The following is a 27,610-nucleotide window of genomic DNA, read 5'->3' as shown; positions in this document are numbered from 1 at the left end:
ATTGATGAAGCAGGTAAAGATGATTGGGCCTAAGAAGGACACTACCCTGAGGTCCTGCACTGATACCTTGCAGCTGAGATGCTTGACCTCCAACCAGTGCAACCATCTTCCTTTGTGCCAGGTATGACTCCAACCAGCTCAGAGTTTTCCCCTTGATTCCCGTCGACTTCAGTTTTGCTAGCGCTCCTTGATGCCATACTTGGTCAAATGCTGCCTTGATGTCAAGGGCAGTCACTCTCATCTCACCTCTGGCATTCAGCTCTTTTGTCCATGTTTGCACCAAGGCTGTAATGAGGGCAGGGGCTGAGTGACCTTGGCGGAACCCAAACTGAGCGTCCGTGAGCAGGTTATTGCTGAGTAAGTACTGCTTTATAGCACTGTTGATGACTCCTTCCATCACTTTGCTGATAGACTGTAGGGCGGTAATTGGCTGGGTTGGATTTGTCCTGTTCCTTGTGTACAGGACACACCTGGTCAATTTCCCCCCTTTGCCAGTTGGATGCCAGTGTTGCAACGATACTGGAACAGCTTGGCCAGGGGTGCAGCTAGTTCTTGAGCAGAAGTCTTCAGTACTGTTGCCGGGATATTGTCGGGGCCCATAGCCTTTTCAGTATCCAGTGCCTTCAGCTGTTTCTTGATATCACGTGGAGTTAATCGTATTGGCTGAAGATTGACATCTGTGATGCTTGGGACTTCTGGAGAGACCGAGATGGATCATGCACTTTTGCTGAACATTGTTGTGAATGCCTCAGCCTTGACTTTTGCACATATGTGTTGGGCTCCTCCATCACTGAGGATGGGGCTATTTGTGGAGTTGTTTAATTATTCACCACCATTGACAACTGGATGTGGCAGGACTACAGTGCTTAGATCTGATGTGTTTGCTGTGCAATTAATTAGCTCTGTCTATTACTTGCTGCTTATGTTATTTGGCACACAAGTAGTTGTGTTGTAGCTTCACCAGGTTGACACCTCAAATTTCGGTATGCCTGATGTTGCTCCTGGCATGCTCTCCTGCAATCTTCATTGAACCAGGGTTGATCCCCTGGCTTGGTGGGAACGGTGCAGTGGGGGATATGCCGGGCCATGAGGTTGCAGATTGTGGTTGAATATAATTCTGCTGCTGCGTATGGCCCACAGTGCCTCATGGATACCCAGTCTTGAGTTGCTAGATCTGCTCGAAGTCTATCCATTTAGCATGGTGGTAGTGCCACACAAGCCAGTCCAGCAGCTATGTCCTTTAGAACTAGGCCAGCTCGATATGTGGTGGTATTACTGAGCTGCTCTTGGTGGTGAACCCAGAGCATATTCTGGCCCTTGCCACCCTCAGCACTTCCTCCAAGTGATGTTCAACATGGAGGACTGATTGATCAGCTGATGGTGGCCGGTACATGTTTAATCTTGAAGCCATGAGACTTCATGTGGTCCAGTGCCGATGTTTAGGGCTCCCAAGGCAACTGCCTACTGTCTGTATACCACTGTGCCGCCTATCACCTAGATCTGCCGTTGAGATCTCCAGGAATGCTGATAGTGGTATCTGGGACATTGACTGTAAGATACAGTTCTGTGAATATGACTATGTCAGGCTGTTGCTTAACTAGTCTGTGAGGCAGCTCTCCCAACTTTGGCACAAGCCCCCAGATGTTAGTAAGGAGGATTTAGCAGGGTCGACAGGGCTGGGTTTGCCATTGTCGATTCCGGTGCCTGGTTGGATGCTGGGTGGTCCGTCGTAGCAGTTGAAAACAACTGAGTGGCTTGCTAGGACATTTAAAAGTCAACCACATTGCTGTGGGTCTGGAGTCACAGGTAAGGATGGCAGATGTTTTTTTTCGACAATGGTTTCATGGTCATCATTAGACTTTTAATTCCAGATATTTGATTGAGTTTAAATTCCATCGCCTGCCGTGGAGGGAATCGAACCGTGGTCCCCAGATCATAATCCTGGGCCTCTGGATCACTAGTCCAGCGACAATACCGCCTCCCCTGAAAAACTGAACAAAAGGCTTTGCCCCGGACTTCCGCTGACGGCGGGTGGGAGGCAGCCGCGCAATGGAGGGGTCCCGTTCAGGAACGGCATTTTCGGGGCTTTAAGCCCGGTCCCAGGGTCCACGGAGGCGGCAAAAGCAGGGAGAAGGCACAGAGGAGGCACAGTGAGGGAAAATGTCGAGGGTGAGCAAAAAAACGGCAGTACAAAAACAGCTGAAGGTCCGTCGGGGAGTGGAAGGTCACCGTGGGGTCACCAAGGAAAATGGAGGCTAGAGCACCAGGGGAGGCCGCATTGCTTACGGCTGAAGAAATAACTAAGGTGATGGCTGCGGAATTTGAAAGGCAGTTTACAAATTACATGGAGACAATGAGGGAGGTTTTGAGTGTGCTGGTGGAGGAGGCGATTCTCCCGGTGACGACGGCGGTGGCGAGCGCAGTGGCGGAGGTGCGGGAGCAAGGGGAGGCGCTGAAGGAAGTGGAGGCGACATTATTGCAGTACGGTGATCAACTTACCTCGATGGGGAAGGAGATGCAGAAGGTGATGGAGATTAACAAGGATCTGCGAGGAAAAATGGAAGACCTGGAAAACAGATCCAGGTGACAGAATTTGAGGATTGTGGGGCTGCTTGGACTGGTTGAAGGGCCGAGGCCGACTGAGTATTTTGCCGCGATGCTGGCAAAACTATTGGGGGAGGGGGAGGATCCTTCCCGGTATGAACTGGATTGGGCTCATCGGTCGTGGAGGCCTGTACCAAAGGCGAGTGAGCCGCCAAGGGTAGTGACTCTGTGCTTCCGTAGGTACAGTGTGAAGGAGAAGGTCCTGTGATGGGTCAAGCAGAAGCGGGTGGTGCAGTTGGCTGAAGCTGGTATACGTGTATACCAAGACTTTACAGTGGAGCTGGCGAGGAGGCGGGCTACTTTCAACGGGGTGAAGAGGGCACTGTACATCAGCAAGGTGCAGTGCGGCATTGTATATCCAGCGAAGCTGAGGGTGACTTACAAGCTCAAGGACTTTTACTTTGGAACAGGAAGCAGCGGAGGATTTTGTGAAGGCGGAAGGACTGTGGCAGAACTGAGAAATTGAGAAATGGCCATGTGCCGATGTAACCTCATGACTGTATTTTTTTCTTTTTTGTTTCACTGCGGGCGGGTGTATGGGCTAAAGGAGCCATTGTTGTATATATTTGGACAAGGGAAGTGATGGGACTTTCACTCGAAGTGAGGGCTCTTTGGGGTGTAGGTGGATATGCGGGGTTTGTGTGCTAAAATGGTATTTCGGGTCTTTCCTAGGGCTGGGCAAGGGGGAAAGGGACCCGGGCGAGATCCTCCATGCTGGCCGGTTTAAGCCAGCCAGTGAACGGGAGTGAGGTGGGGGGCGGGGCTGCGGCCATCGGAGCTTGGCACAACAGGGTCCGAGTGGTCTCGCCGGGGCGTAAAGTTGGGGGGAAGGAACCGAGGTTGGGGGGAGGAGTTTTACAAGAGGAGTGGACGGGAGGAGTTGGAGAGCGGGGGGGGGGGGGGGTTGTTTACAACTCTTGGGTATCATGTACGGTACTCTTTCAGAGGTTGAATGGCGTTGAGTGTGGGGGCGGGGTGGGGGGGGGTGTGGACTCTATGGTGACCATGGGCGGTCCCGGACTCCTTTTTCTTTTTCTCCTTTGTTTTTGTTTCCACCGTGGAGGGTTTGTTTTATTGGATGCATGTATTGACAGGCGGGCCGTTGTGTGGCGTGGTGGGAGGATGGGATCGTTGTTATTGTTAAGGGAATTGATTATGTATTTGTTACCGTTCACTGTCTGTGGGTGGGGTGTAAACTTTGAAGGAAAATGTGCAAATGGAGAATAAAAACATTTTAAAAAAAAAGCTTTGCCCCATGTTCCAAATATATAAAGTAATAAAGAAGGAAAATACCACCAGCAGGGAGAATTATATTCTTTAAGACATATTGATCTTTGCAGTAGTTAATCCTTTAACTTGTGTTGAACTGTTTTTCGATTCACTTTCCCATTTGTCTAGCTCTCTGGGATTTACTGAATAGTTATTGTTGATTGCTTCATTGTTTTTGTGATATTGACCTTTCCACACAAGTGTTTTGTGAAAGCCCTTATTGCTTGGAATCCCTGAAAATCCATTCTTCGTGCGTGTTTTCTCTATTTTAATCCATAGTCTAATGGATTTATATCTCAGTGAAGCGATTTTTAATGACATTGACAAGTAAAATCCATTGCTATGTTCTAAATCTGATAGGGACTTCTTTTCCACCTTCAGGACTTGGGATGCCCAAATCTTGAGGAATTAATCCTGTTTTGGATTGTTGTCCTTCCAAAGTATTCCTATTTAATGTGATGCCCCTGATAATCTGTCCCTTTAGATGCCCCAGGGATGGGACTGGGCATCTCATTGAGTTATCTTGAAGTGAGGATTACTTGCCCACCCAAGATGCTACAAGGTTCAGGCTGTAAGTGTGTTTAGTCCACTGATACCTTAGTTAGCAAAGGAAATCAGTCTTCCATCTGTGTCTTGTTTGCTTGCATCAGAGAGCCAGAAGACCAGAGTTTCAGCCCCCAAAAATTCTCCATGTCTTCTATTGAAATTGAAATTGAAAATCGCTTATTGTCACGAGTAGGCTTCAATGAAGTTACTGTGAAAAGCCCCTAGTCGCCACATTCCGGCTCCTGTCCGGGGAGGCTGGTATGGGAATCGAACCGTGCTGCTGGCCTGCTTTGAGAGAAACACCTTAAACAAATCCTGATCAGTCAAAGTGTGCTTTGCTATAATTATTTTGAGAAGGACAACTGCTTGGAGCAGTCTAGGCTTCTGTCCAAATTGACTGATTATTAAACCGAGATTCAGTGCAAAGATGTCAAACTGTTCAAGATACTGATTGCTCAAATTCATATCAAGGCAAATGAACAACCAGGTCACAGTGCCACCATATCTTCAAGATGTATTGTTCGACATATTGAAAGAACAGCTTCTTCCCCGTTGTTACCAGACCCCTAAACGACATTCTTATGGACCGATCTGATCTCTTCACACATCCTCTCTACTGAGTAGTACTACACTGCTGTATGCTTCACCCAATGCCTGTGTCTATGTATTTACATTGTGTATTTATGTTTGCCCTATGTATTTTTTTGATGTATGGAGTGATCTGTCTGAACTGTACGCAGAACAATATTTTTCACTGTATTTCGGTCTACGTGACAATAAACAAATCCAAATCCAAGTCATCAAAAGTTAATTTTGACATCCAATGGCAGACTGGTGATCCTCTAACCACAACATTTCATTTTGTAAGATTTTTAACCAAGCAAGAATTTTATTTAACTTCATACGTACATCTAAAATGTACTTTTGAGAAAATAAGTATTCTCAGGCACACCAGTAAGCTAATTGAGCAATGTTCTTGAACCACAAGCAACCCAAATCTTTTTGGAAAGATGCTGGTTTCTATCAGATTTGCCCCTCGTGGGAATTGTGGATAGTATCCTGTTCTTTTATTCTTATGTTTTTCAGACCCGTTAGCTATTTTAAATGCCTCTCAGTTGCTTGATTCACAGCCTGTGACAGGACTGTCCCAACTATTGACATCTTTATGACTCTGTTCAAGACACGAGCAGCTTATGGCCCTGGGAATGACTTCAACTTTCTTTTCAACAGTGAGGACGTGATGCTATATACATCCTTCTTTCACATGGATCATTGAAGATTGGATAAGGATACCATTATAAGGAACACTTAAGTCAGGATCATTATAAGTCATCGAGCAAATCTCCAAGACATTGGAGCCATCCCATTGGTGGAGGCCGCTATTTTGATAGCAGCTTTGTGGTAGTGAAGTTGAAAGGGAAAAAAAAGAAACTTGCATTTTATAACACCTCAAAACATCCCAAAGAGGTTCACCGCTAAATAGATAAATATTTAATGAAATTGTGCAGAGCAGGATCCCACAAATCGAGCAAACTAAATGGCCAGTTAATCGTTGGTAGCATTTGTTAGGCCAGGAGAACACCTTGTTTCTCTTTGAATACTGTCATGGTTATTTTATACCCACTTGCAGGGCCTTGGTTTAAGGGTCTTGATAATATAGTAGTACTGCAGTGAAATGTTAACCTACATTCTGTTCAATTTTTGAGTGAGATTTAAGCCATAACTTTCTGACTTTGATTTTATTACTGATACTTAGTAATTCCTTTCTTGTTCTCCAATAAAATCCTCTTGGCATTAGAAATCTACAATGAGTATCTGCAATTGCAGTTTTCCTGAGGCTTTAACAATTGCATGCCTGTCGTAAGTGACTTATCAGAGCTGTCTATGAAGGCTCACACTGTCAGATAAATTCAAGGTCTTGCTGAGATTCTTCTGTACTTAAATGTTTAAAAATTAGCTATCTAAATATGCATTTGCTGACTGTCTATAATTTAAACATGTTGCTTCCAAACTCTTGTCCATTTATCCCAGAGCTTGCTGTTTGAATAATTTCTGCCTGGTTTATTTCCTGAGTGTGGTACTGAGACTATCCTGACTAAAGTCATGAATGATGCCTGTTTGCAGTTAGTGGTGCATTATACTTATTTACTATCCTAAAGATGTTTGCAATGCTTGACCATGCTGTTCTCTTCATTTGCTTCTCTTGTTCTTCCATTTCTGTCTGCCTGAACGCAGTTGGTGAAGATTTTCCCAATCTCGCACAGTCACTGAGTCTCCCTCAAATCTAATTGTGGTCAACTCTACTGAGTCAAATTCCCCCTTCAGTAAGATCATCTGCAAGTACGGGGTTAACCTCCCAATGTAAAATGAGGAAAATGCTCAGCTACACCTCACCATCTCCCTTAACTACTATTGGCTTCAATGTTGTTAGGCAGTCAATCCAATATCAAAGTATGGATGAGTCAAATGTTCAAAAAATAGAATCTCAATATTTTACCACCCAGATATGAATTGGACAGGAAGAAACTTTACCCCTTGGTGGAGGCATCAATGACCAGGGGCATAGATTTAAGGCAAGGGGCAGGAGGTTTAGAGGGGATGTGAGGAAAGGCTTTTTCACCCAGAGGGTGGTAAGAGCCTTGAACTCACTGTCTGAAAGGATGATGGAGGCAAAGACCCTCATAACATTTACAAAGTATTTGGATGTGCACTTGCGGTGCCAAGGCATACAAAGATATGGACCAAGTGCTGGCGGATTAGAATACTTGGGTGGTTGTTTTTGATCGGCACTGATGAGATGGCCCGAAGGGCCTTTTTTGTGCTGTAGCCCTCTATGACACTAGTGTTGTGACTAATGTCATCCTTCTGCCTGTCTGCCCCCTTTCTGCCAGCGGGCCAGCAAACCTGAGTCTATTCAGGGTTTAAAGGAGGAAGAGCCTATGGGTATTTTGAGCATTTTTCTTGGGAAGTGCGACAACCCATTAGAAACTGGACACCCCATTGGAAACTAGTGACTGTGCTGCTGTTGAGCAGTGCACACACACATCTCTGTTAATATTGGTCATTTATATTTAATATAGATGTTTATCAACGAGAATTAGATGGGCCACAGTGGTTGCTAAGTACTGTTCTGGGTATTGATGTGGGTGTAGATGGAGTCTCCAGCTCTAAAGCCAAGTGTCCTGAGGATGAGAGAGATGCCAGGTCTCACCTGATGGGTGCAGCTTGGGAACTTTGTGGCTTATGGGAAGGGTGAGCGAGAGCGCAAAGGTGCTCATGACATTTGTGAAAAAATGTACGTCTGCCCTTAGTACATTTTAGCTGCAAACATTAGGAACTGAACTTGAGAAACGATTAATCGAAGTCTTGATGCTGAGCCAGCCTATGTGCCTCTCTATCACTTTTCTTTTCATTTCAAAACAAATCTCCACATGAGAACTCTACTATCTCAAGTGCTTTGGATTATTTAAGTCTCCAATCCTTAGAGTCTGTCACTATATATTTTGAACTAATTATTTGGGAACAACCCTGGTGTGTATTGATGCTGCAACTTCCACATTACCATTGATTGTTTCTGTGCTTCTCGACTCGTGGTTCTTTATGGTTACATGCTGCTATAATAGTATTACTAACAGTCAGCCACATCTGTCTCAGTCACCAATAGAAGTAGACTGTAATTTGGTTTTCTGCGGTTAATTTTTGGATTAATTGGAACTTCTATTAGTTTTGCAATGATTTTGTTTTACACTATAATGAAAAATACATCATTTAGAACTGAGATGAGAAGAAATTTCTTTACTGATAGGGTTGTAATTCTTTGGAATTCTCTACCCAGAAGGATGTGGGTGAACCAATATTGAATATATTTAAGGCTGGGGACTTCCATGATGCAATGCAGGGGGAGGACGTGCACGAGGTGGCTCCTGCTGGAATGCTGATTTTTATTAACCCTCTTTTCTGGCACCAAAAGTTGTTTAATTTTCAAAAACCTAATAATTTTGTGAAATAGAGCTTCTACCTTACTGGCACGCCCAAAGAGACAAAAATAAGAAGGATTCAGGCCGAAATCTGTCAACGGATTCAGAAATCCCTCAGGATTCTTCTGGAAGTAAGATTGCAGGGGTGGGTTCGACCACTCTAGCAGCTGTGGATCTCGTTCGCATTTTGCCGATTGAACTAGAGAAACACCGTCAAAGTTTGGCGGTAGATCTTAAAAGATTGATTGAAGAGGTTTTGGCCTTAGGAAGCACGAATAAGTCAGCTGAGGCTCATGGAGCCATAATCAAGATGGCGTGATCACAGTGATCGGTTCCCTTCTCTCGAGGTCGATCTTACTTCGGTGGTCGAACATAATAAGTCATTGAAGGCTAACCTGAGTGACCTGGAAAATTGATCTAGGAGGCAGAACATTTGTATTGTGGGATTGCCGGAGGGCATAGAGGGCCGACACTGAATATTTTTCGGACATGTTTTGCAAGCTGGCGGGTGAGGGTGTGTTCACCTAATGCAACCTGGCAAGGCCCCAGGTCCTGATGGCTTCCCCGTCGTGTTTTACGAAATATTCCTAGAATATTCCCAAGGTTACTACGGGAAGCGAGGGAGGAGATTGCTGCGCCGTTGGCGATGATCCTCTTTGCATCCTCACTCTCCACTGGAGTGGTACCGGACGATTGGAGGGAGGCGAATGTTGTTCCCCTGTTCAAGAAAGGGAATAGGGAAATCCCTGGGAATTACAGACCCATCAGTCTTGCGTCTGTGGTGAACAAAATATTGGAAAGGATTCTGAGAGATAGGATTGATGATTATTTCGAAAAACATAGTTTGTTTAAAGATAGTCAGCATGGCTTTGTGAGGGGCAGGTAATGCCTCACAAGCCTCATTGAATTCTTTGAGGATGTGACGAGAAACATTGATGAAGGTTGGGCAGTGGCTGTGGTGTATATGGATTTCAGTAAGGCATTTGATAAGGTTCCCCATGGTCGACTCATTCAGAAAGTTAGGGGCATGGGATACAGGGAAACGTGGCTGTCTGGATATAGAATTGGCTGGCTGAAAGAAGACAGCGAGTGGTGGTGGATGGAAAGTATTTCGCCTGGAGGTCGGTGACCAGTGGTGTTCCGCAAGGATCTGTTCTGGGACCTCTGCTCTTTGTGGTTTTTATAAATGACTTGGATGAGGAAGTGGAAGGGTGGGTTAGTAAGTTTGCCGATGACACAAAGGTTGGGGGAGTTGTAGATAGTGTTGAGGGTTGTTGCACGTTTCAAAGGACATTGACAGGATGCAGAGCTGGGCTGAGAAGTGACAGATGGAGTTCAACCTTGATAAATGTGAAGTGATTCATTGTGGAAGATCGAATTTGAATGCTGAATACAGGGTTTAAGGCAGGATTCTTGGAAGTGTGGAAGAACAGAGGGATCTTGGGGTCCATGTACATGGATCCCTCAAAGTTGCCACACAGGTTGATAGGGTTGTTAAGAAGGCATATGGTGTGTTGGCTTTCATTAACAGGGGGATTGAGTTTAAGAGCTGCAAGGTTTTGCTGCAGCTTTATAAAACCCTAGTTAGTCCACACTTGGAATATTGTGTCGAGTTCTGATCGCCTCATTATAGGAAGGATGTGGAGAGGCTTTGGAGAGGGTACAGAGGAGATTTACCAGGTTGCTGCCTGGACTGTAGAGCATGTCTGATGAAGAAAGGTTGAGGGAGTTAGGGCTTTTCTCACTGGAGTGAAGAAGGAAGAGAGGTGACTTGATAGAGGTGTTACAAGGTGATGAGGCATGAATAGAGTGGATAACCGCAGACATTTCCCCAGAGTGGAAATGGCTGTCACAAGGGGTCATAATTTTAAGGTGATTGGAGGAAGGTATAGGGGAGATGTCAGAGTGGTGGGTGCATGGAATGCACTGCCAGCGGAGGTGGTGGAGTCAGAGTCATTAGGGCCATTTAAGCGACTCTTAGACAGGCACATGGACAGCAGTAAATTGAAGGGGTGTAGTTTAGGTTGATCTTAGATTAGGATAAACGGTCGGCACAATATCGTGGGCAAAAGGGCCTGTACTGTGCTGTACTGTTCTATGTTCTAACAGTTTGTACCCTTAATATTGGATATGATTGATGACTCACTGGCTCAGGGTTCATTGCATCCGACCCTCCCTCAAGCCTCTTTCTTTGCTCCTTAAGGGATACAAGGATCCAGTAGAGTGAAGTTCATACCATTCTATCTCCCTTTCAAACACCAACGTTAAGCTGCTGGCTAAGGTCCTGGCGCTCCGGCTGGATCCTTGCCTGCCAGGTATAATTTCAGAGGATCAAACAGGCTTTTTGAAGGACCGACAATTGTCGGCCAATATAAATCGCCATTTAAAGGTTATTTTTTCCCCTTCCCCAGCCCGAGCCTGAAATTATAGTATCTCTGGAAGCTGAAGAAAAGTTTCATAGGGTGGAAAGGGAATAACTATTCAAGATACTCGGGAGATTTAGATTCAGCTATAAACCTGTCTCCTGGATTTGTCTGCTGGATAATGCCCCTACCCTCCCGCTAGAAGAGCTCAGTTTAGCTCATTACCGTTGTTGCTTTCCAGTACCAGTCTCCATTATTTGGGGGTCCGTGCCCCATAATTGGGCCTCACCTCATAAATGCATCTATTTATACCTAATAGTGTCAGAACGGATCTACAAAGGTGAAACAACTTCCCTCTATTTCTGGCAGATAGGATCCAAACGATTAAAATGAATGTACTTCCTAGGATTCTCTTTTTCTTTCAATGCATCCCTATTTTTTTAGCCCAAATCATTTTTTATTAAGGTTAACAAATTGATTTCTGCACTCATTTGGGTGAGTAAAAGTCCCAGAATCCAGTGTTCTGCTCCAAGGGGACAGGAGGGCAGGAGGCTTGGTTCTCCCACATTCTTTATTTTACTATTTGGCTCCTAAGATCCAAAATATTTTTCAGTGGATTAGTGACCCCGATTCGATTTGGGACAGGATTGAGGCTCGCCCGTGCACTACCTCTACCCTTCATGCCATAATTATTGCACCACTGTCCTTCTCTGCTGCTAGATTTTCCTCAAATCATGTGGTGGCCTCATCCCCCAGGATTTGGAAACCGTTTCAACAGCACTTTAAGCTTTTTCCCTGTCGTCTTTAGCCCTTATTTGTAACAATCACCTCTTCTTACCTTGGTTGGACCCTTCATTTAGTTTTTGGAAGGCAAAGGCTCTTGAGCGTTTTCGGGACCTATTTGTAGAGGGGAGATTTGCCAGTTTTAAAGTGCTGTCTGACGAATTTCAGTTGCCCAATTCTAGCTTCTTTTGTTATTTTCAGATTTGTGACTTTTCCAAAAAGATTTTCCTTCCATTGCTTTGGCCCTGCCCTCTTCCATGCTGCAGAAGATTTTATCTTTGGCTCAACCTGGCAAGGGGACTATCTCAGACCTATATGGCTATGTTCCCTCGTCTGATCACGTCCCATTGGACTGGGTGAGAGGGAGCTGGGTCTTGTGCTTACTGATGAGGCTGGGAGGGAGGCCCTCTACATGGTCAACTCCACATCCTCTTGTGCCCGGTTGAGTTTAATCCAGTTCAAAGTAATACACAGGACCAACTTGACCAGGGCAAGGATGAGTGAGTTTTTCCCAAACGTGGAGAACCAAGTGTGATCGTTGTTCACTTGCCCCAGCTATATGTTTTGGCCCTGCCCTAAACTTGACAGCTTCTGGTTTCCATTTTTTAATAATAATCTTGTCACAAGTAGGCATACATTAACACTGCAATGAAGTTACTGTGAAAAAAAAAACCCCCCTAGTCGTCACATCACCTGTTCGAGTTCACAGAGGACGAATTCAGAATGTCCAAATCACCTAACTGCATGTCTTTCGGGACTTGTGGGAGGAAACTGGAGCACCCGGAGGAAACCCATGCAGACACTGAGAGAACGTGCATACTCTGCACAGACTGACCCAAGCCGGGAATCGAACCTGGGACCATGGTGCTGTGAAGCAACAGTGCTGTCCACTGTGCTGCCGTGTTTCAACACTATATCGGAGATTCTTTGGGTGGTTCTAGAGCCATGTCCATTGGCCATATTTGGTCTCTACGACTCACCGGTGTTTCACTCTTGGGTAGGAGTGGATACTGTCGCCTTTGCCCGGAGGCAAATATTGTTTAGCTGGAGGTCTCCTATCCCACCCAGTGCTTCTACCTGGCCAGGCGATTTAATGACATTCCAGCATGAGAAAAAATTAAGCATACCATCAGGGGGTTGGTGGGGAAGTTTTACCTTATAGATGGCAACCTTTTATTTCCTTTCTTGAGGATTTAGACACAATCAGCTGTTAGGTGGTTTAGTTATAGTATTTAGATTTTAGTTTGTGTTTTTATTGGGGTTTTGATTGTAGCTTTTTGACTTTGTACCCTCACATCTTCGTTAGTTGATTGTTTATTATGTTGTTATTGTATAAAACTTCAATAAATATATATATTTCGGACGTCCGGTTGGGACATGAAGGTGGAGGTCACATGTTGGGTGGCTCCCGCTAGAGTTCTTGTTTTTGGGCCCTTTTCCCCAGTTTTGGGAGAACCTTTATATGTGCTGTCTTCAGTAAAGTTGTGGGAATTGGAGGATTTCCAAATCCCAACGAAAGAATAGGGCACGAAAAGGAAGAAATGCAAGTCCGCCTGTGGACGGAAGTTTGGTGCGGAGTTCTGTGGGAGGAAAGATGGCAGGAGCAAGCTCGCTGGGTAGGGCTCAAGCAATTGGTGGAAGAGATGCTGGCTCCGATAAAGGAGGCTTTTGGAAAGGCGTCGGAGACGGTGGGGGAGCATGGTGAGGTGTTGAAGGGGGTGGAGGAGCATTGTCACGGCATAGCAACCAGCTCGCCTCTATGGAAGAGGAGCTGCGGAAAGTGAAGGAAACTAATAAAGGGCTGAGTGGAGGAGCTGGAGAACAGGTCACAGCGGCAGAATCTTCGGATTGTGGGACTGTCTGAGGAGCTGGAGGTCCGTCACATTGTTGGCGGAGGAGGAGAACGCCTCCCTCTTTGAGCTGGGTAAAGCTTATCGGTTGCTCTGGCCAAAGCAAAAGGCGAATGATCCACCAAGAGCTGTGATAGTCTGTGAAGGAGAAGGACTTGACGTCGCCATGCAGAATGGGGAGGTGAGGTGGGAAGGCAGTGGTATTCGTATGTACCAGGACGTCACGGTGGAGCTGGCAAGAAGGCCTTTAACAGGACAAAGGCAGCACTTTACAAGAGTGATGTGCAGTTCGAAGTTGAGAGTTACGTATAACTCCAAGAACCATTTATTTGAGACGGTGGAGGAGGCGGAAGCATTTAATAATAATAATGATCTTTATTGTCACAAGTAGGCTTACATTAACAGTGCAATGAAGTTATTGTGAAAAGCCCTTGTCCCCACATTCCGGCACCTGTTCAGGTGCACAGAGAGAGAATTCAGAATGTCCAAATTACCTAACAGCACGTCTTTCGGGACTTGTGCAGGAAAACCCACGCAGGCACAGGAAGAATGTGCAGACTCCGCACAGTCAGTGACCCAAGCCGGGAATCGAACCTGGGACCCTGGTGCTGTGAAGCAACAGTGCTAACCACTATGCTATCATGCTGCCCATTTGTGAGGGTGAAGGACTGGTGCTGAACTGAGTTTGGACTTGGATTTCTTATGTGGTGGTTGGGAGGAGATCGTTTGGGGAGGGTGGGATAATGGGTTGAGGTTTTTCCTCTTTGTTTAATTTGTTTGATTGGGTGTGGGGGTGGTGCTTTGTGTTGGTTTTTGTGTTAGGTATGTGGAGAGAGGGGGCTATGGTGGGGGCCACATCGCTAGCAAACATAACTTGGCTAGTGAACGGGAGCAAGGTGGGGGGAGGCACCGCGGTCGGCCAAGGCTGTGGGGGCAGGTTTCGATGGGCCTAGAAAGTATGAATGGTGGGGGGATGGAGAATACGCAGATTTGAGCGGTTGCGACAGGAAGTGGTTATGGGGGTGGTTCTGGGATTGGGGGACGGTGTTAGTTAGTTGACGGTGATGAAGGAAACGGCTTGGTCGCATTCGTGAGGCGGGGCCGGGTTTCATTTTGGATAAACAGTGAGCATGAGAAGTTGGCGGGGAGGAGAGGGCAGATGTGCCCCGTGGGGTGGTTATGGCTGATATGGGGGAGGTGGGGGTGGTGTGGGGTGTGTGAGAGACTCCCCATCTGAATGGTAACGGGGGTTGGGTGGACCAGGGAATAGTGGTACTGGTGGCTAAGAAAGTTATACGTTGTAAAAATGGGCACTTTGGGGGGGAGGTCGGCGGTGTTGGTTAGCATGTATTCCCCAAATTAGTATGATGTCGGGTTTATGAAGAGGATGCTGGCAGCCATTCTGAGCCTGGACCCGCATCAGTTAATTTTAGGGGGGATTTAAACGCCGTGTTGTATCGATCTAAGCTGAGCTTGTTGATGTCTTGTGGGGATGGGTGGTTCTCTCCGTTGATGGTATGGGAGGCGCTGAAGGTGGTGGTAAGGGGCGACATCATCTCGTTTAAGGGTTAGGTGCTTAGGGAGGTAAGTGAGGAGCGGCAGCGGTTGGTAGTCAAAATTTTGGATGGGAAGTATGCGGAGGATGCCACACATTTGGCCAATAGAAAGGAACTGCAGTTGCAGTTTGACCTTTTGTCTACAGGGAAAGCAGTACGTCAGGTGAGGAGGGCAAAGGGTATGGTATATGAGTACGGGGAGAAGGCCAGTCACTTGCTGGTGGGACACCCGCCGGTAGGTGGCCTCCCGTGAGATTGTTCAGTTTCGGGATGGGGTGAGGCGGCTGGTGGCTGTGCTGGAGCAGGTGAATAGGGAATTTAAGGATTTTATAAGAGGTTGTATAGGTCGAAGCACTGGGGGATAAGTTGGCTATGAAGGAGTTTTTGGAGGGGCTGGAGTGTCCCACAGTGGAAGAGGAACATAGGGCAAGGTGGAGGATCCGGTGGGAATTGATTATGTTCGGACGGTATAGGGAAGATACAAATGAGTAAGCACTGGGGAATTATCTAAGTTTTCGGGTAGGCTGGCGCTGCTGTTTAGGGAGATGTTGAAGGACGCGGTAGCTAGGTGGTCACTTCCGGAGTCAATGGGACGGGCATCTATCTCACTGTTGTTAAAAATGGGTACGGACCGAGTGGAGTGTGGGTCGTATCGGACAATATCCATGTTAAATGTGGATGACAGCATTCTTGCCAAAGTGTTTTCGTGTAGGTTGAAGGAGTGCCTCCTGCAGGTGATTGGGGAGGATCAGATGGGGTTTAAAAAGGGCAGGCAGTTGTCCTTGAAAGTGCAGCACTTGTTAAACATGGTACTATCCCCATCAGAAAGGGTGGGAGCAGGAGGTGGTGGCGGCACTGGATGTAGAGAAGGCATTTGAAGGCCCTTGGCATTTACACTGGCGATAGAGCCCTTGACCATTGCGCTGATAAACTTGCATAAGTGGAAGGGGATGGTGGTTGGGGGGGGGGGGAGAGAGAGGGTAGTGTGTGTTTGGAGCATAGGGTGTCCTTGTATGTTGATGACCTTATGTTGTATATTTCCAACATGGTTCCCACTGTGGGGGATATAATGGGGCTGCTTAAACATTTGGGTCTTTTTCGGGCTACAGATTGAATTTGGAGAAGAGCCAGTGCTTTCTGGTCTCCCCACCAGGGATGGGAGCCAGCTTGGAGGACTGCTGTTTCGTGTGGCGACTACTCTCGTCAGGTATCTGGGGGTACAGGTTGCTCAGGATTGGGCCCTGCTCCGTAAATTCAATTTTACGAGCCTGGTGGGCAGGGTCAAGGCGGAGACGGGACAGCCTCCCCCTATCATTGGCAGGCCAGGTGCAGGCGGTAAGGATGAATGTTTTGCCGTGGTTTTTATTCCAGTCTTTACCAATCTTCTTGTGGAAGGCATTTTTTAATGGGGGTGGAACGATTGATTTTGTCATTTCTCTGGGCAGATAAGGTAGCGAGGATTCAGAAGACGGTGCTTCAGAGAGGGTGACAGTGCGGGAGTTTGGCTCTGCCGAATCTGATGTATTATTATTGGGCGGCAAGTGCCAAGAAGGTGCGGGGCTGGGGTAGGGAGCCAGAGGCAATGTGGGTGAGGATGGAGGCAGGCAGGGGGTTGCAGGCACTGGCAACGGCGCCGCTTCTGTTCGTCCAGGCAAATATTTGGATAGTCCAGTGGTGGTGGCCACGCTGAAGATATGGATGCAATTTCGGCAACATTTCAAGTTGGGGATGGAGTTGATGCTGATGTAGACCTGAGACAATCATGTGTTTGAGCTGGCGAGATTGGATGCTAGGTTTTAGGGATGGTGGAAATGAAGGACCTATTCTTGGAAGGGTGGGGTGGTTTGTGAACTTTGGGAAGTTGACGGAGAGGTTTGGGATTCCACAGGGGTGGGGCGGTGCCTCCAGGTATACGCAGATGCTGAATTTTGCAAGGAAGGTTTTCCCGGCTTTTCCGGTGACACCGCCTTCTTTGTTGTTGGATGGGGTGTTGTTGGGAGTGGGGGATCACCGTTGCAATTTATGAGAGGATTTTGGAGGAGGGTACAGCGTCGTTCGAGGGCCAAGGGCAAGTGGTAGGAGAAGCTGGGGGTGGCGCTGTAGGGGGGGTTATGGTGTGATGTGTTGCGGAAGGTGAATGCCTCGACTTTGTGTGCGAGACTGGGGTTAATATAGTTAAAGGTGGCGCACAGGGTGCACCTGACGATGGTCAAAGATGGGCCGGTTGTTTGAGAGGGTGGCGGATAACTGCAAGTGGTGTGGGAGAGGTCCGGCCAACCATGTACGTATGTTCAGGTCCTGCTGAAGTTGGAGAAACTTTTGGAGGTCTTTTTTCAGCACCATGTTGATGATCTTGTACTTGGACGTGGAGCCCAGTCCCTTGGGGACCATATTTAGGGCGTTAGAACTGCCGGAGCTGCAGACGGGGTGGGAGCAGATGTTTTAGCTTTCGCCTCACTGATTGCTCGCAATCTATTTTTTCTGCATTTTAAAGAGTTGGTTACCGGTAGCTGTTGAGGGGGAGCGGGGTTTTGGGAGGGGTTAGGAATGGCAGGGGTCGTTCTTTGAGTCATATGTGGGTTGATTGGTGGAGTGGCGGGGGGGGGGGAGTTTGTTTTGTTTTATTTTTTTTTAAAAATCATTTTTATTGAGAAATTTTGATTTTATACAACATTGACGCACCTTAGTAAAATACCGAAAATAACAATAATATTAACAATCATATACATTCGCCCCATCCCCATGAACAACCCAGCATTTTAACAACAACGCATATTAACACACTATAAAGTTACAAAATAAACACTACAATAATGCACACCCCCCCCCCCCCCCCCCCCCGGGTTGCTGCTGCTATTGACCCAGTTACCTACCTCTGAGCCACGAAGTCCAAAAAAGGCTGCCATCGTTTATAGAACCCTTGTATTGATCCTCTCAGGGCAAATTTTACCTTTTTTCCAATTTTAGAAATCCCGCCATGTCACTGATCCAGGTCTCCACACTTGGGGGCCTTGCATCCTTCCATTGTAACAGAATCCTTCGACGGGCTACTAGGGACGCAAAGGCCAGGACACCGGCCTCTTTCGCCTCCTGCACTCCCGGCTCTACCGCAACTCCAAAAATCGCCAGTCCCCACCCTGGTTTGACCCTGGATCCAACCACCCTCGACACCGTCCCCGCCACCCCCTTCCAGAATTCTTCCAGTGCTGGGCATGCCCAGAACATATGGGCGTGGTTCGCAGGACTCCCCGAACATCTGGTACACCTGTCCTCACCCCCGAAGAACCTACTCTTTGTTTTGTTTTATGTCTAAAATGTTAAAAATATATATGAATATAACGAGTATGCCACCACCGTCACAGACGTCATCAGCAAGTCTATAGAAGATTGCCAAAGAAGGTACATATGTACGTTACCCACCGGAAACCATGGTTTAATCGGGAGATTCACTGAAGGCCAGATCTGAGGCGTTCAAAACAGGTGACCCTGACCTATACAAGAAATCTAGGTATGACCTCCGCAAAGCCAGCAGGGATACCAAGATACAATACCAGACTAAGCTAGAGTCACAGACTAACGACACGGATTCATGTTGGTTGTGGCAAGGTTGTGGCGAGGCTTAAACTACATAACGATCTACAAAGCAAAGCCAAGTAGAATCTCCGGCAGCAGCGCACCCCTCCCCGATGAACTCAATGTATTCTATGCTCGGTTTGAGCAGGAAACCAACTGCCCCAGCAGCCTCAAACACACCCATACCTACCGTCACAACTTCCGAAGTCTGATCGGCCTTCTTGAAAATGAACCCTCAGAAATCTATAGGTCCTGATGGACTCCCTGGTTGTGCACTCAGATCCTGCATGGACCAAATGGCGGGTGTGTTCGCGGACATCTTCAATCTGTTTAGGGGTTGTTTAGCACACTGGGCTAAATCGCTGGCTTTGAAAGCAGACCAAGCAGGCCAGCAGCACGGTTCGATTCCCGTAACAGCCTCCCCGAACAGGCGCCGGAATGTGGCGACTAGGGGCTTTTCACAGTAACTTCATTTGAAGCCTACTCGTGACAATAAGCGATTTTCATTTTTTCATTTTCTTCCTATTCCGTTCCGAGGTTCCCACCCGCTTCAAGAAGACCACCATCATACCAGTGCCAAAGAAGAACCAGGCAATGTGCCTCAATGAGTACCATCCTGTGGCCTTGACATCTATCATTATGAAGTGCTTTTAGAGGTTGGTCATGAGACAAATAAACTCCATACTCCCAGAATCCACTGCAATTCGCATACCACCACAACCGGTCCACAGCAGACGCCATCTCCCTGGCCCTACACTCATCCCTGGAGCATCTCGAGAACAAGGTCTCTATGTCAGAATCCTATTCATTGACTCCAGCTGCGCCACAACACGATAATCCCAGCCAAGCTCATATCCAAACTCCAAAACTAGGACTTGGCTCCTCTCTTTGCAACTGGATCCTCGACTTCCTGACCCATAATCTTCCATACTGAGGCCCGGCAAGGCTGCGTACTTAGCCCCCTACCATGCTCCCTATACACGACTGTGTGGCAAAATTTGGCTCCAACTTCATCTGCAAGTTTGCTGATGACATGACCGTAGTGGGTCGGATCTCAAACAATGATGAGTCAGAGTACAAGAGGGAGGTGGAGAACTTAATGGTTGTGGTGTAACGACAACAATCTCGCTCAACGTCAGCAAAAAACTAAGGAGCTGGTCATTGACCAGGAAGCAAAGTATTATACACACCCCTGTCTGCATCAATGGTGCTGAGGTGGAGATTGTTGACAGCATCAAATTCCAAGGTGTGCACATCACCAACAATCTGTCCTGGTCCACCCACATCGACGCTACGATCAAGAAAGCACAACTTCTTCAGGAAGCTCGGAACATTCAGCATGTCCGCATTGACTCTTTAACAATTTTTACAGATGCACAATAGAAAGCACCCTATCTGGCTGCATCACAGCCTGGTATGACAACTGCTCGACCCAAGAGCGTAAGATACTACAGAGAGTCGTGAACACAGCCCAGTCCATCACGCAAAACCGCCTCCTATCCATTGACTCTGTCTACACCACCTGCTACCTTGGGCAAATGTCATTAATCAAAAACCCCTCCCACCTCTTCCATCGGGCAGGAGATACAAAAATCTGAGAACATGTTACCAGACTCCTGAATGACCCTCTTATCAACTGAACTGATCTCTTCACACACTATCCCCACTGAGCAGTGCTACACTCCATATGCTTCACCCGATGCCAGTGTCTATGTATTCACATTGTGTATTTATGTATGTAACGATCTATCTGGACTGTACACAGAACAATACAGAACAATACTTTTCACTGTACCTCCGTACACGTGACAATTCTACCTTGGTACATGTGACAATAAATAAATCAAATCAAAATATTTAAAGCTGAAATTGTTGTTTTTGGTCTCGGAATCAAATGATATGGGGAGTGGGTGGGAAAGTGAAGTTGAAACCTAAGACCTGTCATGACCATTTTGAATGACAGAGCAGGTTCAGTATGTAGTATGGTCTGATATTTCTTATGCATTCATAAATTTATGTATCTATATTATGAAAATGATTTATTATTTACTTAAATTCTGCTGTTAAACTAGTTTTAGTAAAGCTACTTTAGCAGAATATTTATGACATCATAGTTAAATATTTTTGATATGCAACTTGTTTTTATCCTTAGGACTTTTGCACAGAACTGTAAGAATATTGAAGATTTAAATCTCAATGGTTGCACAAAAATTAATGACAGGTAAGTAAACTGTGTTTACATTTGGGTTCATTTGTTTTCTTAGAAGGTCAACAACAGTTTGTATTTCTTTTTCTTTTGGCAGCACCTGCATCAGCCTTAGTAAATTCTGCACTAAACTGAAAAACCTGGATCTCACATCTTGTGTATCTATTACAAACAATTCATTGAAGGCTTTGAGGTAATTAATATTTGGCTTTCTTCTTGGATTGTTGTTTTTGTATCTTTTAACCATCAGTTGCAGTATTCTATTTAATCAGTTTTCATAAAGTGTTAACTTTAAGGACGGCCAACAGGTTCATGGAAATAACTGTATCCCTGGTCTAATTCATTTTGTATGCTTCCAGCTGTTGTTCATTAGAACAGTCACATTATTGTTGATATAGCTATCCAGATATCAGAAGTAGCTGCATTATTGTAGTATTCAGCTCAAACTACAAAGCTATTCTTGATTGAAATCATTGTCCTTTGCTCATTCTGTACGTTTCATTTTTCTTTTAATCTTATTCCACCAAGCTGTCCCCTCCCCTTCTCTACCCCCTTCCTTACCCACACCCCACGATGCAATCATTTTTTTTCTGAAGAGTCTTCAATTTTTTTAAAATCAAGGCTCTTAAATTTAGAGTCCCATTTGGCTCTCTATCGTTTTAGAGATGGAAACAATGTTTTATTTCTGAAATAAATAATTTTTTGGCTACAGCCAAGATTAGCAGGATCATACGTTTAATATATCGGTTGGGGACCGCTCTCCAGAAATGAGATCATAGACCCACAGAGGAGGAGTAATTATTATGGTGTGTGACGGATTAATTATAAAAATTGTCCTAAACTATCCAAAGTGCAAAATTATCAGTTATTGTTTTTGGTACATAGTTTATGCCAAAAGACTGGCTGAAGGAATTGCTTTATTTAAAACTCCAATAAACCCAATAGCACTGTTGCAATACAACTGCTGTGGCGAGCATTTGTTGTATCAGAAATTTTTCAGATTGACCTGAATGGTATCACAATTTTTGGATGAACCATGGATGATTCTTTTGCTTCTGAGTTAAGTACTGTCAGAATTAAATATCACATCAACGCTTACCCCATTTCGAGTTGAGTTTTATCGGCAACCTTACAAATAGGGACCAAGCTATTTGCTCATCGTGCAATTTTGATGCTGAAACAGGGTGCACCAATGCAATCCTGCAGGATAATAGCTCCCCTGATCAGATTGTTGCTCACTGTGTATCATGCAAAATCATGAATGGCCCTCAGTCCCAATCTGCCTCTGATTATCCTGGAAGGATAAGATGTCTCAAAACTTTTAACAACTGATGCAGCTAGCCATTTCATGCTGTTACTATGCGATAGCAACACAAAATTGGTATTTTCCACTAACAGAACACTGCAGTCAAGCCAAAAAGATGTTCTTCCTATCACACAAATGAGTAATATGGGAGATCAGCTAGTTTTGCAGTGTGGCTCATTTACACATACAAGAAGCTTCATATATTCACGATCAGGGCCCTACCCGTTGCAGGCAGTAGGAGTGTATCCATGCATTGCACTTTTTTCAATTAAATAAAACGTTGGGGGAAAGCCATTGCCTGTTTCATTCCCCGGGGCAATGCTTTCACCAATCAGAGTCAACCTGCCTGGTTTGAATTTGAACAGAAGCTTGGCAGTTCACTGTTCCCTTGTTCATTCTCCATGCCTAAGCCTCCACAAATCACTCTTTTCTCATAGTGTAGATTGTTGTTCCCTTTGCTACTGTTATTCTTGTGAACTGTCCTGATGAGAGCAAGGCAAAAAACTAAACAGGATGTCTCTCTTTTTTCAGCAATAGAGTTGTTGAGCAAAGACATCTCCACTTCGATATATTCTTTACTTCTTTGTACTTCTGTCTCCTTTCCTTCTCCAATTTGCACCCCCTTCTTACTTTTCTCTTTGCTTTTCTTTTCTCTTCTGATATCTTACTGTTTTCTGATCCTTCTCCTTTTATGTTTCTACCCATGGTCTGGGAAGATGGAGGTGAAATGAAGCAGCAGCATCAAGACTCAAAATGTTTTAGCAGCAACAACATTGGCAGCTTGAAAATTAAATTTTAGCAGGGAGAGATGGGAGATGGTTGGCAGAAAAAACTGCTATGGGTGCAGCATTCAATTTGAGGGTTGGGTTTTTTCAAAAATTAATTTACGGAATGTGGGCATTGCTAACTATCCTTGAAAAGGTGATGTGAACTGCCTCCTCAAACTGTTACAGTTCCTGTGGTGTAAGTGGTGTTAGAGAGGGAGTCCCAGGATTTTAACCCAGTGAAAGTGCATTTCCCAGCCCGGATGATGAATAGCTTGGAGGGGTACCTCTAGTTCGTGGCATTCCCATGTGTCTGCTGCGCTTGTCCATCTAGATGGTAACGGTTGTAGATTTAGAAGGTGCTGTCTCAGAAGCCTTGGTGAGTCCTGCAGTGCATCTTCAAAATGGTACAGACTGCTGTTACTGTTTGTCGGTGGCGGAAGGAGTGAAAGTTTGTAGATTGGGCGCCAATCAAGTAGACTGCATTGTCCAGGATTGTATTGGGCCAGGTGCTTTTGCAGCTGTACTCATCTGGGCAAGTGGAGAGTATTTAATCACACTCCTGACTTGTGTCTTGAAGATGGTGGACAGCCTTTCGGTAGTCAAGAGGTGAACTACTCTTTGCAGGATTCCTAACCACTGACCTGCTCTGGTCTCCACAGTATTTCTATGGCTAGTCCAGTTCAGTTTCTGGTCAGCGGTAGCCCTCAGGATGTTGATAGTGGGTGATACCGCAATGGTAATGCCATAGTGCAATGATTACATTCTCTCTTGTTGGAGATGGTCATTGTCACTTGTATGGCACGAATGTTATTTGCCACTTTTCAACGCAAGGCTGGATATTGTAACAGTCATGGTGCATTTGGACATGGACTACTACAGTATCTGAGGAGTCGTGAATGGTGCTGAATATTGTGAAGTCGTCAGCGAGTATCCCTCTAGTGGATTCAAATTCGAGTCTACAGGCCTTGAAGAAGACGTCGTGCTTTCGTTTTAGAAGATATAGGCTGTGATGTTAGACAGCGCGTTTGCCTATGAAAATAACATCACACAATTGTTTTCTTAAAGTGCTCCTGTTTAGCTACAAGGCTGCTTGTGGGGAAACACTAAAAACACTATGAATTAACAACATTTCCTCCCCCTTTACATCAAAGGTCTCTGTCAGCATAAGACCATTAGACATAGGAGCAGAATTGGGCCATTCGGTCCATCGAGTCTGCTCCGCCATTCAATCATGGCTGATCCATTTCTCATTCCCTTTCTCCTGCCTTCTCCCCATAACCCGCCATCCTTTTATTAATAAAGAACCTATCTTCTCTGTCTTAATGACACTCAGTGAATTAGCCTCCTCAGCCTTCTGTGGCAATGAGTTCCACAGATTTATCACCCTCTAGCTGAAGAAAATCCTCCTCCTCTCAGTTTTATAGGATCGTCCCTTCAGTCTGAGGCTGTGCCCTCGGGTTCTAGTTTTCCTACTCGTGGAAACATCCTTTACACGTCCACTCTATCTAGGCCTCTTAGTATCCTGTAAGTTTCAGTAAGATCGCCACCTCATCCTTCTAAACTCCAATGAGTACAGACCCAGAGTCCTCAACTGCTCCTCATATAGCAAGTGCTTCATTCCAGGGATCATTCTTGTGAACCTCCTCTGGATCCTTTCCAAGGCCAGCACATCCTTAGATACAGGGCCCAAAACTGCTCACAATACTCCAAATGGAGTCTAACCAGAGCCTGATACAGCCTCAGAAGTACATCCCTGCTCTTTTATTCTCGCCCTCTCGACCTGAATGCTAACATTGCATTTGCCTTCCTAACTGCCAACTGAACCTGCACGTCAACCTTAAAAGAGTCTTGAACAAGGACTCCTTAGTTCCTCTGTGGTTCTGATTTCCTAAACCTTTTCCCATTTAGAAAATAGTCTGTGCCTCCATTCTTCCTTCCAAAGTTCATAACCTCACACTTTTCCACATTGTATTACATCACAATATACGCAATAAACAGTATGACGTTTTCAATCAATTAGAAACACCAACAGCCACGGTCGATACGTCAGACATTCCGGAGGTCGTCACTCTGTGTGGTTGTCCATGAACCTCAGGCGCCTGCTTTTTAGTACCTTCTACAGTTGCTTGTGTCTTTTCTTGGTGAGAATTTAACCGGAGACAACGTAGTGATCTGCGGTTGACTCTGTGTTTGATGTGCAGTTGAGGTGCCTTTTTCCCAAATTGGTTAAGTTAGTGTCAAGTTCTCGGGAAGCCCAGGTCATCTCTTGGCACAGCTGGATTTGGACTGTCTATCAATTCTACCTCTTGCGGATTGGTTCTTGCCGCCTTCTTCATATTACATTGGTTTGGGTTGTATGGTGTAGGAAACTGGTCCTGCCTGTGCTAAGATGGTGGCAGGAATCCACTTTTCACTTCTGGTATAATTTCTTGACCCTGGTGAAAAACATGTTTCACCTGTTCTCCCACTGTATCACCTGATCCTGCTGCTTTTTCTCGTCAATATCTTTTGTCTTGGGTGGTTTTAGCACATTGAATGCTAGACTTAGGTTGTCGAGTGGGGTATATTCCTGTAGGCGAGCAGGAATTGACTGAAAAGTTGAGACAAGGAACCTTGTTCTCTGGTTATCTTTAGCGAATGTTTCATCATCTGTATAGAATGCTCTGCCAGCCCATTTGTGGCAGGGTGTTGAGGAACAGATTGGATGTGTTGCATTCCGTTCTCCTTCAAGTCGTTTTTGAGCCTTTGGGATATGAACTGTGGTCCATTATCCAGGGTAACCAAATCTGTACCAGCCTCCCCGGACAGGCGCCGGAAAGTGGCGACTAGGGGCTTTTCACAGTAACTTCATTGAAGCCTACTCGTGACAATAAGCGATTTTCATTTCATTTTCATTTTCATCTGTTGAAGATCACCCAATCTCTCAATTGTTTTCCCCAATGATGTTGACTTCATGATAGCAACTTCAGGCCATTTTGAGTGAGTGTCAACTAGAATAATAAACAAGTGCCCTTCCAATGGTCTAGTATAATCGCCATGTGCCCATTGCCCAGCCTCTTCTGGCCATTCCCACAGGTGCAACAGAGTTAATGGCAGCAGGTTCTGTACTTTTGCACAAGACAAACAGATTGCTGCCACCTTCTTGATTTCGGCATCTCGCACCGGCCACCAAAAATAGCTCCTAGCTACCTCCTTCGTCCTTACAATACCACAATGGCCTTTGTGTAATTGGTTTAATACATATTTTCTTAACAATGGTAGAATGATGACTGTCTTTCCCCAGAGGAGACAACTTGCTTGTACAGATAACTCCAGTCTTCTGGTGGAATATGGCTTAAACTCAGGGTTTGCTTCTGAGATCTTGCCTTGAAGCACCATATCCATAATCTCTGACTACTGGATTATTTCTGGTATACGTCTTCACCTATCTTAGCATTACAGGAGTGTTATCTACTTGCAGTGGAAAATGTTTTCACATGACTTGCTAAATGACAGACTATTTAATAAGGATAGTCAGGCAAGTCCAATTATAATAATCTTTATTTGTGCTCCATGATAGTTTGACTGATGATACTTGATCGTGTATATGTGTGCTGACAAGAGCAATGCCCACCTCCACATTCTGCTGACTGCCAGTAATAAAATCCTGCTATGAGGTCCAAAAATTGTTGTTAGTGAATGATGGGAAGTCAATAACGTGAATTTCATCCTATACAGGAATTGGTTGAAGCATTTTATGACGCAAATGATATCTAGGGCGTCTTTCCCTATCTGCACAAAATTGCTTTTGGCTTTATTTATGGTTCGCAATCCAAAGTTTATGGGCATTATGTGGGAAACCGCCACCCCAACCCCATAATGTGATGCGTCGCATGCCAGTTGTTGGGGTCAATTTGGATCAAAATGTGTCAGGAATTCTGACTTAATTCGGGCCTCTTTAGCTTGCACAGATGTTCTCTGACATTAATTCTCCCATTTCCACTTTCTTTTGACACAGTAGATTATGCAAGGGTTTTAGAATAGTCTACAGATTATGGACAAACCTTCTGTGGAATAGTAAAACGAAGAACGATCGATGTTGGTTGACATTTTGAAGTGCAGGTGCCTTGATCATGGCTTTGACTTTCAAAGATGACTTGTATCCCTTGGTGTTGATGACATGACCCAGATATTTAATTGAAGATTGGGCAAATTCCCTTTTGTCTTTTTGGATTCTTAATCCATATTCTTCTAATCCCTGGAGTGTGGCATCTAGGTTGCGGAGGTGTTCTCCCTTATTCTTCCCAGTAACCAAGATGTCATCCAGGTAGGGCAGCACGGTGGCACAGTGGTTAGCATTGCTGCCTACGGCGCTGAGGACCTGGGTTCGAATCCCGGCCCTGGGTCACTGTCTGTGAGGAGTTTGCACATTCTCCCCGTGTCTGCGTGGGTTTCAACCTCACAACCCAAAAGATGTGCAGGATAGGTGGATTGGCCACGCTAAATTGCCCCTTAATTGGAAAAAATAATTGGGTCCTCTAAATTTATAGTAAAAAAAAGATGTCATCCAGGTAATACTGGACTCTGTCTAATCCGCTTAAAGATTTGGTTCATAGCTTGTTGGAACATCGTCGATGCTAAAGTGATGCCAAATGGTAATCGTTGCATCAAAATAACCCTTTGTGTGTCACAACCGCCAGTAACTGTTGTGAATCCTGATCCACGTTCATTTGAAGATGTGCTTGACTGAGGTCGATTTTACTGAAGTGTTGGACTCCAGCCAACCCAGTGAGTAGGTCATCAATCTAGGGCAGAGAGTACTGCTCTGCAT

The 27,610-nt window shown here is 45.5% G+C and overlaps 1 protein-coding gene across 4 annotated transcripts in view; it reads left to right on the top strand.

Annotated features, from left to right (window-relative positions):
- fbxl2 (F-box and leucine-rich repeat protein 2) overlaps positions 1–27,610 on the top strand; it is a 308,660-nt gene that overhangs the window by 149,881 nt on the left and 131,169 nt on the right. For 3 of the 4 annotated variants that reach the window (XM_038809916.1, XM_038809919.1, XM_038809917.1), the window contains 2 exons: positions 20,674–20,742; positions 20,825–20,920. In XM_038809916.1, the coding sequence (XP_038665844.1) occupies positions 20,674–20,742; positions 20,825–20,920 (165 nt within the window). The remainder of the gene's footprint in view (positions 1–20,673; positions 20,743–20,824; positions 20,921–27,610) is intronic. The other variant, XM_038809918.1, reaches the window with a different exon arrangement.

This window comes from Scyliorhinus canicula, chromosome 10 (genome assembly GCF_902713615.1).
Source record: "Scyliorhinus canicula chromosome 10, sScyCan1.1, whole genome shotgun sequence".
Classification (NCBI taxonomy): Eukaryota; Metazoa; Chordata; class Chondrichthyes; order Carcharhiniformes; family Scyliorhinidae; genus Scyliorhinus; species Scyliorhinus canicula.
This window is presented reverse-complemented; position numbering and strand designations above follow the sequence as displayed.